The 17,155-nt window shown below is 34.6% G+C and overlaps 1 protein-coding gene across 1 annotated transcript; it reads right to left on the reverse strand.

Annotated features, from left to right (window-relative positions):
- Nucleotides 1-6: 6 nt before the first annotated feature.
- On the reverse strand, nt 7-13,635 carry LOC104890170 (sister chromatid cohesion 1 protein 4). Its single transcript, XM_010675557.3, has 15 exons — nt 12,870-13,635; nt 10,345-10,606; nt 10,051-10,148; nt 9,876-9,925; nt 8,587-8,645; nt 7,905-8,022; nt 6,795-7,671; nt 6,282-6,695; nt 5,947-6,088; nt 4,869-5,005; nt 2,083-3,242; nt 1,395-1,428; nt 865-973; nt 556-685; nt 7-427 (listed from the first exon to the last, which is right to left on the reverse strand). Exons 1-15 carry the CDS (start codon nt 12,991-12,993, stop codon nt 329-331), a joined length of 3,813 nt encoding a protein of 1,270 aa, XP_010673859.1. The 5' UTR covers nt 12,994-13,635; the 3' UTR covers nt 7-328.
- Nucleotides 13,636-17,155: the final 3,520 nt, after the last annotated feature.

Consider the following 17,155-nt stretch of genomic DNA (forward strand, 5'->3'; position numbering starts at 1 on the left):
GGACGATTAGATCCAAGAAAATCTCCGATTGCATAGTTATCAATTTTACATATATATATAATATATACATATATTATTGCAGGATTAACATTACAAGACATTCTACAATGCCTACCCATGATACACGAGCTACAGACTTACAAATTCTCAGCCCTTAGCCTCCCTTGTTAACCTACTAATCACCCAAAAAAATAGAAGGTAAAAGAAAAGAGCAAACTTAAGTAAAGAATAAATCAAGGGGAGAACCACGGTCCCAAAATCTAAGCTACGTCAACTAACTAGGACTACACGGCTATTCACCAATCTACCGTCCTGTGTTCGTATGGGATCAATAATCTGATTTCAGAAGCTTTCCTCTAGGCTTTATTTTAATGTCACAGAAAGAGATCTCCTGCTCTGCTTTTACATAATCCTTAGTTTTGAGAACCTGCGAAGCAACACAAAGATTAGATTTTTCCATCAATGATTTGATTCCATTTCTTTATTTTGTTTTAGCTAAAAGTAATCAAATCAAATATTCCAATGTATGTTCTCTTCTAATATGATGCGGCATACCAATGTCTCAAAAAACATTCTTGACGCTTCTTTTCGTGTTTTCCCAACCAATAGGCTTTCCAAGGAGATCACCTTCTTCGGCTGATCAGATTCCTTTTCAAACAAGACTTGGAGATAGTTGGCAACAGCTCTGACAAAATGAAATATAACAGAATTGATCATTCATACTGGAAGTCAAATGGCCTCAGAACTCAGGTGTTGTTTGTGAGTTGTGACAGTTCCAATTAAATTGTAAACCCTACTAGGACCAATAGAAAAACACCCATAGCCCCCCACCCCTTTGCCTGAAAGGAAAACAGCGCCACAAACCTGGTACGAGCAGACCAGCCACTGTTGTCGAGAATGCGTTTCTCATCAGGGTCAGCCATATCACTTTCGTAATCTTCAGCGACATCGTCATCATCAAAATTCAAGAAGGCTGAATGAACAAGAGCAACTTAGATTCATCATCTTTCACTATAAGATCTAAATGACAGGTTATGACAAGGATTGCAAAAAAAATGACAAAAAGCAAAAACTATGGCTGGGACATAAACTAGAGTATGCCAGGTGAAAAAGTAAAGAACTGCCCCTTTATGATTATATGCACATAACCCAAGCTAAAGAGAGCACCGCCCATGAAAGGCTAAAGGAAGTTCAGCTGTGCACAGCCTTTCCCCCTAGACAACAGAAACTACCATTGGACCTTGATCCAAAATGTGACGATCAAAATCTAATTCTAGAAAAATGATAATATACAAAAAGCACAGACAATCTGAAAGCATAGATGTAAAGATCAAGAGGAATATCAGAAAAATCAAAATGAATTAACTAAACAAAGCACAAGAGAAGAACTTAACCTGTATCGTGCTCTATGGCATCTGTGCTAACCTCCTGCATCACAAAGGCAAACAGAAAGATACACTTAGTAATTGCTCAACTTAGTCAAAGTTCTCAACAAACTTTACACAGATGCATTCTCTCAACCTATCATTTTAAACAATAAAAGACACCCTACTTTCTATCAAGATCACTCAACCACAGAACTTTTTTGTGGCTGAATGCCTGAATCCCTGTAGACCTAAACCAAGCTATTGAGCTGGTCTAGCTGAAAGCAGGTGCACAAATTAGGCATGTATACTCGAAATCTCCCTTGCCATGGTTTTTGGACTTGCAGACCAACACATTCGCAAAGAAAGACTTTGGGAAAAAAAAAGCAGCTGCAACAGAACCCATATCTTTGCCTTGAATGGACACATAGGTCTACTACTTCAACAGTTCTTTATCTCAACCCAATTCATCTTCTTAAGAGCAATACAATCAAACATTGTAACACTAAAGTGTTATTAAGAAAATGCGCAAACAATCAGTAGCAAGAAGAGAACAGCACCTTAACAACAGGCTATCATTCAGTGTACAACAATATATTCCAACAAGAAATACTGATACGATATGATTAAAACTTTCAATCAGATTCGAATCACCAAACAACCAACATGCTCTCAAATTGTCATATTAAGGATAAAGATTGATTAGAAAATCACTTACAGCATTGTTTCCAGCGTCAACAAATTCGGGAGGAATCGAAGTGGAGTCCATGGCAATCATTTGGTCAGCTTCCCTATACTGTAGACCTTCCCCCTCATTTAATGTGGTAATTCGGGGGCTTAAATCAGCTTCTACTGAATATGATATATCTAATTTTACATGCTCACTAACATTGTATGGAGTTGAGCAGCTATCATCAAGTCTTAGGTCTGAGTCAAAGATTTCATCTTTATTTGCCATCCCAAGCTCATCTGGATGACAACCATCAAGAACCTGGTCCGGTGTTGGAAAAGCCCTGTCTTCAAGAGCCACAGACTCAGAGATACTGGAATCATGAACAGGTAGAGAACAAGTATCCTGGAGATGCTCCATAACTATGCTTGGATCAACACTTTCCCTTTTCTCCGATACAGGTTCAGCATCTGATCTTTCACCTACACCAGCTTTCTCAGTGACACCAACATCTACCCCTTGATCTCGTATACCTGATCCAGAAACACCCTCCCCTGTAGAAGTATCGTCTATTGAAAAATTTGTAGCACACCTGTGATCAAGAATTTGGTCTGATATATCTGTATGCATGGACACCAAAACATCACTAGAATTTTGAAGGGAAGGTGAATTGGCTTTAATATCGTCTGTTGAGTTACAATTAACTTCAGCAACATGACCAACTGAAAAGAGTGGCTCTGCTCCTGAAGCAACAGAATGAATTGCTTCACCACCAACTGAGGTTCTTACATCATCAAACTCCACACCAACCTTTTCTCCAGAAACATCATATTGCGACACTTCTTTTATGACCTCATTATCTACAAAATCTACCTCTTTTAGCAGAGTACCACCATCTACAACCAAAGTCAATTCTTGTCCACATATAGTCTCTAACAGACTCCCATCATGCACTTGCAATCCCTCATCTGCAGCAGTAGATGGTACAAGAGTTCCCGGAGCTTCAGTTTCTTCACCGAGCACTGGTTTCGTAGTGATCTCAGCAATACAGGGTACAGGAGTTCCCATAGTTTCAAATTCCTCACCGACTGTTGGCCTTGTAGAGATGTCTGCCTCACTTGCTTCTTTGGATATATCATCACGAAAAATTCTGATCTCATTCAGATTGAATTCCTCATTATCCAATGATCTCAAGGTAGGAAACATTCCTGGAATGGAAAAGGCAAAATTAGACATTCTAACAGACCAACAAAAAGAATCCACTTGTATACCCTGCAATTTATGTTTTACACAGGTTATAAAGCCAATCAATATCAAAAGCAAACAAATCCACTAGAAGAAAATTAACTGAATGAAAACCATGTGTCTGCACAATAAACTGGCATTACTTATCATACTATATGGAGATATAACCAATTCCAATAAACCAACAAGCATTCCAAGAAGGGTTACTCATACAAAGATGTAAACTATTATACTAAAACTACAGGCACTACAAGAAGGGTAGTCATACACCTCAAATACTGACCAAAAAAAACCTCACTAAGCCCACAACACAGCATCAACATAGAAAGGGAGACCTATCAGGCTATCATCCATCAAACTAAGGGCAAGATCCTCAAGTCTTATATTAAGAATTTTAATATTAAACCCTGATCCTGACAAGTAATATTCAAGCAATGTCTTTCAATGATTAGGCTTATATTCCCATTTGCAACAACTTATGGATTTTAATTGTCTATTATCCAACAAGCCACCAGTTCATGATGTATCAATTTCATCAACTGGCGTTATGACTTATAAAAATGAGTTTCAGCAAAAAGAAAAAGTCCATCTGAGCCAATAAGTTAAGTTTCAAACAGATAGTATGGCCTACAATAACAAGCTCAACAAAAATATTTCCAACATCACTTTCCAGTTGAAAATCTTAGTACTTACAAGTGTAAAAAAAAAACACCAAGTAAAAGATAGCTGGAAAATTTACATAGATAATGGCGGAGCAAAATCAAATATCATGAATATTTGACCTAACATTATAGTCCCTCCGCTTTTTTTAATTGTTAAGCTTTCCTCTTTAGTCCCTTTTTTTATTGTTACACTTCTACTTTTTCCTTATATAGTAACCTATCACATCAAACTTTTCCACCTCATATACCCCACCACCCACCTACCCTATTTTTCTCTCCTACATTATTTTAATGCTTCTTTTACACTTACCAAAACCAAACATTCTTTTATTGTACTTCTTCCTTGTTTTTTGCACAATTTCCTTGGTTCTTCCCCAAAGTGAAGTGTAACAATTAATAAAAAAACAGAGGGAGTAATATGATATATAGAGCATTACATTCCTAGTAAGAAATTAAAAAAAGAAGTAACAACTATCATCAATTTTAAAGACATTTTTTGTAGTAACAGTGACTAAAATATTATTTATTCTGAAAAATTAATAAAACTTACAATACAAATGATAAAATTAATTCTCAATAATAAGGGTTGAGATGATGAAGAGCAAAAGGAAAATCTACTTGTAAATTATGATTCTATGGGGACAACTTAGGAAGGGATGTGTGAAATTTGTCAGTGGCAAACAATTAAATTAAGTATGATATTCTCAAGCACACAACATAAAGAATACCACTTCTTATAGTTGGGTCAAGCAAACTACCACTAAATTTGCCATGCATTAATAAACTGAACAGGAAAACAAAGACTTATCTACTGAGTACTGATGCGCCTAAACTCTTGAGGCCATCTATATTAAATACAGCAGTTTTCTCAATCAACAAGATAAAATCAATTATGTGGAACAACTAATAAATTTTCTCGTAATCTACCTGTAAATACACGTTCGCTGAAAATCTCATCATCCAAAAACTGTTTCTGAAGCACCCAAACTTCACGGTTCGTACAAGGAGCTTTCTTTCGCACACGCCGTATATCTTCAGTAGTTGTTAGCTGCTGCCTTATCGTGCTGAGCAAAGAGCAAAGAAGTGTTCAGAAACTCGACGAATAAAAGCATTACCCTAAGCAAAAAACTTAAAAAAACATACCACATCATCCCCCTGTTTGCATAAAAGTGTGTGCCTTTTTATCCATGGTCTTTGGTTCGGATCTTTGACCATAATTATCTTCACTTAATTACGGCTTTTGTCCCCCAAAACTTTACCCAAATGCTTTTATTAAAGTCAAAGCTCATCACTTCGACCGTATTTATTTACCAATATACATTAGAAATAATAAATCAAATAAAATCTTTTAAAAATTTGTTCCAATATGAAAATTCAAATTTGGGACTTGTTATATTGTTATCTATATGTAGTAGAAGATACTAATGATAATAGGTGTGTCTTGAAAACAGTGCAAAAGGCAATGCATGAGGTTTCGGACATATACATCTAATATATACATACGCACCAAGCATGAGGTTGTGGGATCAAACCCCACTAGACACTTTGGGGGTGAGGATACTAGACCTTGTTATTGGGTGAGTCATCATCGGGTCACTTTGTTGAGGGTCAAGCCATACAGGTTACAAGCCAAAAAGAGGTGGCCAATAGAAGTTTAAGGATATACGGAACAGGAGATGAGAGAGAAAGAGCACATAGTAAAATTTACCAAAATGTCTTCTCTTTTGCGATAAATTTGGCCTACAATCATAGTCTTGTACTGACCATGTCCAATAAAGGTTATGTTCATTTAAAAGCTCTTTCGACTTCACCAAACTCTTACACCCATTGGACTACCTTAGGTCTAGAGGATTCCAATTACTTTGTCACCCTACTCCTAAAGGACTTGTCACTATAGCTGGGTCAGGTAGACCCATGCGGGGTTCAATCCAATAAGGCAATTCTCCCTTACGTTCCTAAAGAATATGAATGAACACAACAAATGAGCCAAAAAGGTATCACTTACTCGCCATGGAGTACAGTCGAGTCATCCACAAGCACCTTCCGCTTGTGAGTAGCAGAACGGACAGCAGTCCGCTGGCGCTTTGCACGTACTGTATCAGGAACAGGTGGAGTAGGCTTCATTTTGATTGCTGTAGACTTACCAACTGTAAGAGTAATTTGTCAGAAATTAATTGAACCATTAGCAATCACAGTCATAGCAGCGACCAAGAAGTACAAAATGGAGGATACATAGTAAGCCAAGTAATTCAAATTTCAAACATTACTTAAGCCAGGCGCAGGATTCAGAAAATTGCTAATCACCAAAAGATAGTCAAAGCAAGGATAACAGTACAATACCTAAAATAGAGGATAGCAAGTCATTGTCGTCAGGAATAAATTCCACAGTTCCTTTGGACTGAGCTCCACCAGAAGACTCAACTGAATTAATGCTCTGTATTGTCAAAGTACTCTCAGTAAAACTTCTCTTTCTCCCAGATATGATGTTTTCATCAGTAGCATTGCCATCTTTTGCAAGGAACTCTTTACCAGGTGTAGAGTCAACAAGAAAGTTGTCTGCTAGACCAGCAGGCAGATTTGGCATAGAAAGCAACATCTCAGGGGGCGGGAAATCAGAAATTTGCAAATTGCTCTCTTTTTCCAAATGATTTCCTTCTGCAATTAGGTTTTCCACCTGCACTTCTAGGTTGATGTCAGTGGTACAAGTAACTTCACGAGCTATCTGGTCTGCCTTTGAGGTTGGTTCTACTTCATCTGTTCCACAGAATACAAAAGCCAAAAACTTTTAAGAGCTGAAACATAAACTTAGAATAAACCCTCCCTGACAAATTACCAAAACCTAAGGCTACAAACCTGAGACATTTGTAGACATCCCAGAAACATTAGTTGTGTCTCCCTGTCCAGATGTCCCTAAGATACTCAAACCACTGTCTCGATTTGGAAGGTGGGAGTCATCAAACACATTATTTGCTCCATCACAAGCATATTGGACATTGGAATTACAAGCCTGCAGCACTGGAAGGGCAAAGCCTGATGACTTCACATCGATATTGGATTCAGAGATCTCAGCTTTCTTCGAGTTTAGACAAGGCTGAAATGGATTTTGGTGTTCATATCCACTAATCTCAGCTTCCACAGTGCCAGGAACTGCGGGGCCAATTAAAGATGTATTACTCTCTTCTCCACCATCATGTAGTCGATGATACGTACCATCAAGGTCAGCTCTGTTGCAGCCAGCATCAAGATCACTACCTTGAGCCTCCATGACAATGGTATTATCAAGCACTGGAACGGCAGTCCCATTTATACCTTGTTCTTCGACATCACAGCATCCTTGAGATTGCACATCAGCAGCTATAATAATTCCATTCTTGAGAGGACTGGAGTTGAGAATGTTTTCCGCACTATCCTGACCATTTGTTTCCTCTTTGTGCTCATTGGAAGTAACAGGCTGAGCAAAACCAGATGAGATGACATCCATGGACTCAGTTCCATGTGTATGTGCTTTTTCATTGCCCAGCTCATCCTCATAATTCGATGTTCCATTAGAAATAAATTTCCCGCCACCCAAATCTGACAGTTCCACAAGACTTGAAGCATTTCCAGACACTTCTTTTGCAGCAAGTTCACATGGATTCTGGTCCTCATCCATATGATCATCACTAACCTGTATTTCCTCTTTAGCACTAGGCAAGTTTGGCTCTTCCGTTAACCCTGGAGTGGAAGGTGCCTGAATAATCAACAGCATGAGCATTTATTGAGATATTCTCCTTTCTTTGTACATAGAGATGCATATCTAAATTAAATGTAGATATTGTAACTAAAATACATGTGTGTGTGAGCATTAAGGTGAACACACAATTACGGACACCTTGTTTATCAGACTAGATAAGTCAATGGGTCTCCATTCGCCAAAAGAAGAGAAAGAAATCTTACAACAGAGTGGCAAAATAAAAACCTAACCTGGATACTGAAGAAATTAGCGTTTGAAGCCAACCCAGAATCAGAAACAGCTTCATAATGCTCATCGGCTTTGGAAGGTGAAGGTGAGAGTTCTTTTATAGCTTCCTGAGGACCAGCACTGGAATTCAAGGCAACAAATAATTAGAAAAACTCAAAAAAAGTTGCAACGGCCTGAATACATGATGGAAGTGAACCAAATGAATATCTTTTCAAGAATTTCAACCCCTTGACATGCTACACATAAACACGATATCTAGACAACACAGAGATTAATCATCAAAAAAATCAACCTAATAAAAGGATGCCAACGTAAAGACGCACTATTTATACAATAAAAGAAAACCTTTTAAAAAGCCTCTATTGTCAACATTAAAGTAGCAACTAAAAGTGGCATCCCCTCTCTCTTGGTGGCTCTGAATGGAAAGAAGATGCAAATAAAACTGAAAGTCGGTTGTAAAGAAGATTATCAAAAAAAAATAGAGCATTTCAATATACTGAAAGACAGTCTTGTACAGAAAAAAAAACTAAAATTGATATAGTAGAAATTGTCAGCACAATTTCAGTGCATACAACTAAACATGCGAGCAAGCAAGCCCAGTAAACAATTAAAAAGAATAATGGATAAAAACATACAACATTGATGTCAACCAAGCAAAAATTTAGCACTCATAAATTCTCTTACTCTGTGTCAACCAAAACCCCACTTGTTCCTGCAGCATCTCCCTTGTCCATAAACAACTCCTGCATGTGAAAAAACTCTTGTCACAGAAGATAAGAGGGCAAAACATGTTTTATCAAGCCAAGCATACGATAAGCTACAAAGAAACGCGCTTTGTTTTTATATATCTCCAAAGTGCTCAACTAACATGATAAGGATCTAATACTTCTACTGAAGCTTAGTTCTTCACTCAAGGCATACCCACCAGCTCCAGCACCCTATATTTGGAAAGATCTAACAGAAGAATCAAAGATAATGAGCCTCTTTCCAGTTCTGCTTTTGGTTCCTAGTTCCCAGTTCCTACAACTATTTAACCTGAAAAAGATTGTTCATGTCTTCAAAAGTATCACTCACCCTCTATTTTGAGATAAGTTGCATCCTGGCTGCTTGTACGTCATAATTCAATAACTAAAACCTAATTGATATATTTAAGCAGGTTTAGTCAATTAGCACTCGCCCTTAGAATGTAACTCTCAGAATACAATAACTAAAACCTAATTCATACATTGAGTAACCTCAGAAAAAGCTCTTATTGCAATAACCTAATCCCAGATTCCCAATCTAATCCCTCTTTCTCCGATACCTTTTCTCAGACCTCATAGACGTAAATAGACAAATAGTATAGTATATGACTGTAAAATATATAGTGTGTGTCTCAAATATCCGTGCACTCTCAACTTCCTGTCTCCCCCTCTTAACCCTGGAAAAAAGAAAGGGAGAGAGCACTACAAGTAACAGTATGGGTGTTGTCTCCAATGAACCACACTAAGAAAAAGGGGCATCTCTTCCTCAGTCCCTCTCGGTGAGTGGATAAAAGCACAAGTGAAATGCATCAAATATCCCATCAGAAAAGAGACAACAATATAATTAGAAGGTGGTCTCTGTCAAACCATCTAACCAAACATTTTTGGTCATAAACTCATAACACCTGACTTTTAACCTTTTTTCCTTCAACTTTTTGAGTAATTTAGCTTTGTCACAATTTAGCTTCAAAAGATTTTTGTACAGATCTCCAACTTTTTGCCAATATTTTGTAGCTTCCATTACATTTTTTTTTTTGCGTTCAACTAATTGACAATCTGATATTCTTTCCAAAGAAATTACCTAAAAGTAAATCTGTAAATGCACTGCCCAAACTAAGACATCTTTGTATTTCTATATATTTAACTGTACCGAAATTAAAGTCTCATAGAACTTCAAGATAAGAGGCTAGTGCACAATGAAAGACAATAACAACTAGATTATGTAATTACCTCGTCAAGATCCAAACCAATCTGAGATGCATCACCATCACCAAATCGCTCTGAAACACAGCTAAACATATGAATAATGACAAAATAAACATCATAACGAAAAATCATAGGACTATGGAAAAATAGCAGAATTTGAAGGAAATATTAAAATTCAATTAAAGAAGAAGCAACTAACCATCGGGACCAAATTGCAATGATGGAAAAGCCACACCGTCCATAGAATCCTGGAGAGTAATTTGCTCTCTTGTACTAATATGGTGATCAACAAAGTTGCTGCAAAATACAACCAATTGTTAAATGTGATCAAAGCATCAATTGTTTGAAGTTCCTTCAGCTCCCTCACAAAAGAACAAACTGAAGTTAGACCTACTAAAACTGATATGTCCATTAAGGAAACAAAATTCATAATAGACACTAACCCCTGACTGATATGTCCATTAAGGAAACAAAATTCATAATAGACACTAACCCCTGAAATACTTCATTGTCTGGAAGCTCAAAATCATCAAGATCAAAGGTCTCTGGCAAAGTGATCGAATGGTATGGTGCTTTAGACTGTTCAGGAGGTAAATCAACTGCTGCCGAGCGAAATGCTTGTTTGACCTTAAGCAAAGCCTCACTACAATCGTCAAAGAGGTAATTCACTTTCTTTGAATATATCCTGACAACACCAAGCAGTAAATGGCTAGACAAGCGGAGTGCGATTGGCACTTCTGGGAACAGTATAGAATCTGAAACAAAAAATGAGTAATTTGAGAAGATTCGTAAATAAATAAAAATCAATAAGAAAAAAGGGAGGGAGATAACAACCAGATTCTGTTACAATAAACTACCATAAATATTAAATATCTGCCACATCAACATTTTGTTTGTTTATTAATATTGTCCAGACACTTCTGTGAATATTACTACAATTGATGGAAATATGCCTTCAACAAAATAAATCTATAAGTTGTAGAAGCTGAAAAAGGAAGTTTTTACTGAAAGAGAAGTTTCCACAAAATTCATTTATAATACTTGATGTACGGACATCAAACATTGTTACGTACATGGCTTAGCAATCAGAAAAGAAAATGTTAAATACCCATCTGAACATTGTATCAAATAGTGATAAAGGGAATCAGCAAGGTAAAAAGTAATTTTTTTTTAATTAGATACATCGCCGTCCGTTGTCATTTGCAACACCAGGGGGGGACTGTCAAGCAGGCACACCAAAGCACAATTGTCCAAGCGTCAACCTAAACCACTAATCAAGACGAAAAGGCAGGACCAATGAGTTAAAGACTGAAATATTAGATCTTATCCGCCAAACATTACCATTTTGCAAAATCCCTCAATAAATTGAACAAAAGTTTCATCAATTTGAACAATAGAGTGACGCACCTAGCAGATGCAGACCCTAACTCCAAATATCATGTTACAAAAAAATCAAAGCCTCGCTCCTTTCCTTCATGATTTACAGTCTTCAACTTGATGCTACTGTTATCTAACCCACTACAACTAATTCTTGATCAGCAGCCACTACTGCACTATTAGTCTATTTCTACTAATAACACTACATCTATGGCAGCTACTGCCATGCTAGCCTTCTGCTCTTACCTTCGCTCCTAATCCCCTTTCTCCATGCTTCCAGTCATGACGGTATTACTCGTTTAGATTATTTATCATAATTTTTCTTATCATTTATTTTCCATTTTGTTTTTTTTTTTTGGGGGGGGGGACGTAGACACGTAGTAGACAGTATTTAATTCTCCCTCCGTCCTTAAAAGACTGCCCTTCTTTATTTAGATTGTCCTTAAAAGATTACTCCATTTCCTTTTAAGCCAACTTGGTTCTCAGCATCCCTCAATATATTCCAACTGAATTAGCACCAAGCTAATAGAATCTGTTTCATCCTTAAATACATCCAAACTGAATTAGCACATAAATTGGCGAACAAAAATTGCATCCTTAGTTCCTTACATAACCTGTACCCTCATAGATTTATAGTACAAAGGAACTTGTAGATCAACTAGATTTATAGTCTTTAGTACATAAGGCCCTATTCGTTTCAACCTATAAAAGTAATGTTCCCTAAAAATCATTTCCAGTCAATAAAAAAATCACTTTTAATCAATAAAAATTTGCTTGATTTAGTAAAAAGCAATTTTAATGAGTACAATTCGAAAAACTCATACCATAACATAAGACAAAACTTAATCAATAACAGTCAGTTTTAGAATTTTAGTCAGTGAAATTCAACTTTAACAGGTAATAATCAAGTTCAATCAACCAAAAGGTCTTAATCAATAAAAGTAGTTTTAAATATGAGGTGAAGAAAACAAGTCTAAGCTACTGAACTAAGCTGAATATTATAACCACTTCTTCACCCCTGGTTATGAAATTATTTGCTTAAAAGTTCAAACTTTTTGCTGAAATTTTACAAAACTTTCTGGCATCACTTCTTCGGTTCTTCCCTCCCGCAAATTGAAATTGAAGCAGCCCTTCCCCGTTATAAACAAATTATATCAGGCTATTATGGTGTTATATTCTATTTGAAACTTGAATATGAAGATTGCTTACTCGCCTCACATCGATGCAAGATATTCCCATATACAACTTGCTAAATTATATACATACATAACTCAATTTACAAGAGGGTGAAAAGCTTCATTCGACTCAATTTGTTGATGAGGATTTCAATTTAGTTTCTTTTCTTTTTTTCCGCGGGAAGACACTTAGGGCCTATTCTCTTCGGCATAAAATAGCTAAACTGAATTGAATTGAACTGAATTGAAATAAATAGTGATATGTGAGATCAAATGTATTGTCACAAGTTGTAGTGAATTGAACTGAAAATAAGCGGGGGGAGAACAGGCGTAATTAATACTATTAATCAATAGAAGGTAAGAAACTGCATATTTATTAAACTTCTATAAATAACCAATTACAGAAGTTATGCAAATAATCAACTATAAAATCTAAATAAATGATTAGAGAAATAAATGAACTGACCAACGGATACGCCAATATCAGTATCAGCAACTTGATTCTTCCGAAGCTTCCGCTCCAAATGAGCTGCAATCCATATAGTCCCTAAAGGCCCTTTCTTGGCCAATATAAACTGCGAATAAAACATTCTAACTCTTCTTTCTTCTTCTCAAAAAACCCTAGAACCTATAAAAGTCACTGCATACTCGAAAAACCATTAATTCTCTTGCGAATTCACCACAACCAGAAAAAAAAACCCTAGATTCCAACTAAAATCATCACTCGTGAAATTCCAATACTTTAGGTACGAAATCAACAATGAAATAGCTTAATTCGCCGAAACCCTAACTTCATGAACTGAAAAAACTTCAAATTTTCAGAAACAAAACACGCAAATTACTCGAAACCAGCAATCTCCGTAACACAACGAACTACACTAAAAAACTTTCTTCTCCACAAAAGAACATCAAAAGTGATCAATTCCATGTAATTCAACCATAACTCATCTGCTAATTTAGCAACTTCCACACATGCCCTAACTTCGACAGCTCAAAATCTTCAACTGTTAATTACTCCAAACAAAAAAAAAAGTAAATTTGAGCTTCTAAAAGAGAAATTGAACTGAAAAAACAGTGAAATTGAGTTGAAGAAAGTGAGATTTTTGAGGTGCGAAAATCGAGATCGAAAAAGGAGGGAGTTTCAACGAAGAAGAAGAGGAGAGAGAAAATAGAATAGTTTTTAGGAGAGAGAAAGTGAAGAAAAAAATACTAAATTGGAAAGTGTGATATAGAATCTAACTGAAAATAAATTGTTAGAGTTGAAGTTAATGTTTGTAAATCACCGTTGATTTTGTTTGCGTATGTTGATTAGTGGTGTGATCGACGGCTGAGAATGTAAGAAGATTGCGCGCTGGGATATTTATTCAATCCGAATTTGAAGGGACACCAATACACCATTATTTGAGTTCAAAATTTTGGTGCAAAATTTTTCAACTTGTTTTCGTTAAGCGCCATGTAGTGATACTTTGAAACTTTTAAAAAAATTGGGTGAGTTTCAAGTTATAATTTGGGAGTTTATCTTGTAGGAAAGATCGCCTACTTTTAAATTAAAATTAGACAATGGTAAATATAATATTAAAAAAAGAAATAGCCTAATAGTAACTATATTAATTTTTTTCATTGACTAATTTAATCCACTTAGTGACTAGTTCTACTTTTATATTAAAATTAGATCATCTCTTTTAAGAGTCCAATTTTGGAGAGACGGTCTCACGTTAGTATTAACGTGAGACCGCTGATGTCATGCTGACATCACGCACGTGCATCAAACTAGCAGTTAAATTTGTTAAACGCTTACACCTATTGGTTATGCTAGCCTTAAATTGATTCTAGATGAATTAGTTAAGCGTTGAAGTATATTAGTAGTCGCTGGAGTATATTAGTTAGTCGCTAGAGTATATTAGTTAATCGCTGGAGTATATTAGTTAAACACTGGAGTATATATTAGTTAAGCGCTGAAATATATTAGTTAAGCGTTGAAATATATTAGTTATATCATAAAAATCAAATTATAATGCATTTTATTGCCCATAACTTCAATATCACGCATAAATAATTATGTCTTTGTCAACAAAAAAATAATGCACTAATTCTATCATAAACCCTCCAAAACAAACTCATCAATCATCATGCTCTTCTTCAATAAGTCAGACAACAAAGAACTACAACAAACCAAACTAGGGTAAAAATCACCATATTTAACACACAAAAACACATTAGTAGCTTCAATCAAGAAACCCTTTTTCTTACAAACATTGATCACTACATCAAAGAAGAACAACCAAAATTGAGAAAGAAAATAAATATTGATAAATACCCAATTGAGAATGTGACCAGTTAAAGAAACCCAAGAGTTTAGTTAGATAAAAAAAAACTGATTATTATGAAGAACAAATTGAATAATATATGGATTTAGCTATTTAGTGATGTTTGAAGAACCCATTAAAATTTTCCAGTTGTTGTGTTTGAGAAGTGTTGAAATTCTTCAACATTTTCGCCATTGGAGAGATTCAATGTGGTCAAATTGCAGGAGATAATCTGAGTTTTGTGCGTTTTTTGTGTAAAAAACAATAATAACTAAATACCCAAATATCATAACTATTTATCAGAAAATAGTAACTAATAGCCAGAATCACAATTAGCAACCATAAAACCAATGAAGGCCGAGGCTAAGAATTGGAGGAAAAACAGACTCGTCTCATGTTAGCGTTAATAACGTGAGACGGTCTTTTATAAGACTGTGCGTTTAATAATTTTTGTTTCTTTTTAATGTACTCACTTCACTTTGGGGGAGAGTCAAGGAGGATGTACAAAAGTATGAGAGAGAAATAAAATAGTGGGTTAAAATATTAAAAAGTGAATGACATTAATGGAAAGATAGAAGAAAGTAGATAAGATATGCTACAAAAAATAGAAAAAACAATAATGTGTATATTAAAAAGAAATGGACTAAAAAACAAAGTGTGTAAATATAAAAAAACAAACAAAATAAGTAATAATTTTAAGAAACTTGTTCGAGCTCAAACTTCCTCGATCATAAAAAGTTATAAAGTAGAGATGAGTATTGTTCGAGAATAACAAAAGTTTGTAATGTAGTGAAATATAAATTCTCTAAGGGTCTGTTCTCCCCAACTTATTTTCAGTTCAGTTCAGCTTCAATCAGTTCAGTTCAGTTCAGCTCCAATCAGTTCAGCTCCATTCTTTTATAACCATTTTGTTAAATATTATTATTATGTTGGTATAATTTATTTTTACTAATTACTCTTCTTATTATTATTATTATTTATTTTTATATTATTACTATTAAGTATTATTATTATTATTGTTGTTGTTTCTATATATTATTTTGTTTATTATAGCTTTACTCATTATTATTACTACTATTATTAGGATGAACATGATTTAGGTTAAAGCACAAATAAACCCACGTTTTTTAGCCCATAAACCAATCAAATCGCTTCAAGACGGTTTATGATGTAATTTTCGCAGTCCAACCCAACCATTATTTTTATTCCTAAATATTATTATATTATTTAAATCCAATTATTAAAATAGTAATATTAATTTACTTCTTAGATATTGTTGTTATTATATATCATCATCAAGTATTAATATATTAATACAAATAATATAAACTAATTATTATTAATTATAACTATTATCATTAATTATTATTATTATTAATTTATGATTATTGATATTATTTATTTATAATTATCATTTTAAATATCACTATTATTATTATTATTATTCATTATTATTACTTATCATTATAAATATTATTTAATATTCATATTATTATTGTTTTAATATTATTTATATATTTATTACATTCAATTTAATTCAATTTAATTTAATTCAATTCAATTCAGTTCAGTTCATCTCCAATCAGTTAAGTTCAGTTCAGCTCCAATCAATTCAGTTAAGTTGTTTTATGCCGAAGAGAACAAGCCCTAAGAGAAAACTAAATTATAATAAAATGATTAATAAGCTTTGCACTCATGTCATAATTGATTATCGACCCTAAATGTTTATGTGAACATGGTGATTTTTTTATAATTTCATTTGATGTTTTTTTTTATATTTAACATGAAATTATTAGAAATTATTAGAAATTATTTTGAATTTTCATGTTAGTTTGATTTTCTTTATTGAATATAAAAAATAACGTTGAAGGTTTATGAGGTCTTTATAGTAGTGATCAAAGTAAATAGGAATCTCAAGGGAATTCAGAATACCATCACAAAAATTAGGAAATATAAAATTATTAAATGGACTGCGAGATACTAAATGGTCATACTAAGTCGTGTAAGTGAGTTTAGATTGATGGTAAACTACTCAATTGACCTCTCAAAATAGATGAATTGCTTGTAAAATCGTGAATGTTCGATATGGTTAATAAGAGTGGAGCATCCATGAACATTAAGTTGAAAGAAAAAATTCACTAACAACTTCGAATTCGTCCTCAGTAACTTGAGTATGGAGACGTAATTGTAGAGCGGGGGGATGCAAAGGGCCCAATCTTTATCCATAATGGAAGAAGTAAGACCTAGATTATTGACTCGGACAAAAACAACTTTGCCCAAGCTATACTGAATGGAAAATCCATAAAACATTGCAAAATATAGTAGCCATGTGAGAAGAATACAAATATATAGACAATAAAATTTCATTCTTTGCAAAGTTCTAAGATAGCCATTTAAGAAAGGAATATCAGGCACATAATAAAACCCTATTGCGAACAAACTAAGG

This window comes from Beta vulgaris, chromosome 4, assembly GCF_026745355.1.
Source record: "Beta vulgaris subsp. vulgaris cultivar EL10 chromosome 4, EL10.2, whole genome shotgun sequence".
NCBI classification, from domain to species: Eukaryota; Viridiplantae; Streptophyta; class Magnoliopsida; order Caryophyllales; family Amaranthaceae; genus Beta; species Beta vulgaris.

Coding starts and splice junctions, on each gene's coding strand:
- LOC104890170 (XM_010675557.3), bottom strand. CDS start 12,993: ATGTTTTATTCGCAGTTTATATTGGCCAAGAAAGGGCCTTTAGGGACT. Junction 5,006..5,946: donor TCGACTGTACTCCATGGCGA/GTAAGTGATACC, acceptor CTCTTTGCTCAG/CACGATAAGGCAGCAGCTAA. Junction 1,429..2,082: donor TTGACGCTGGAAACAATGCT/GTAAGTGATTTT, acceptor TTTGTGATGCAG/GAGGTTAGCACAGATGCCAT.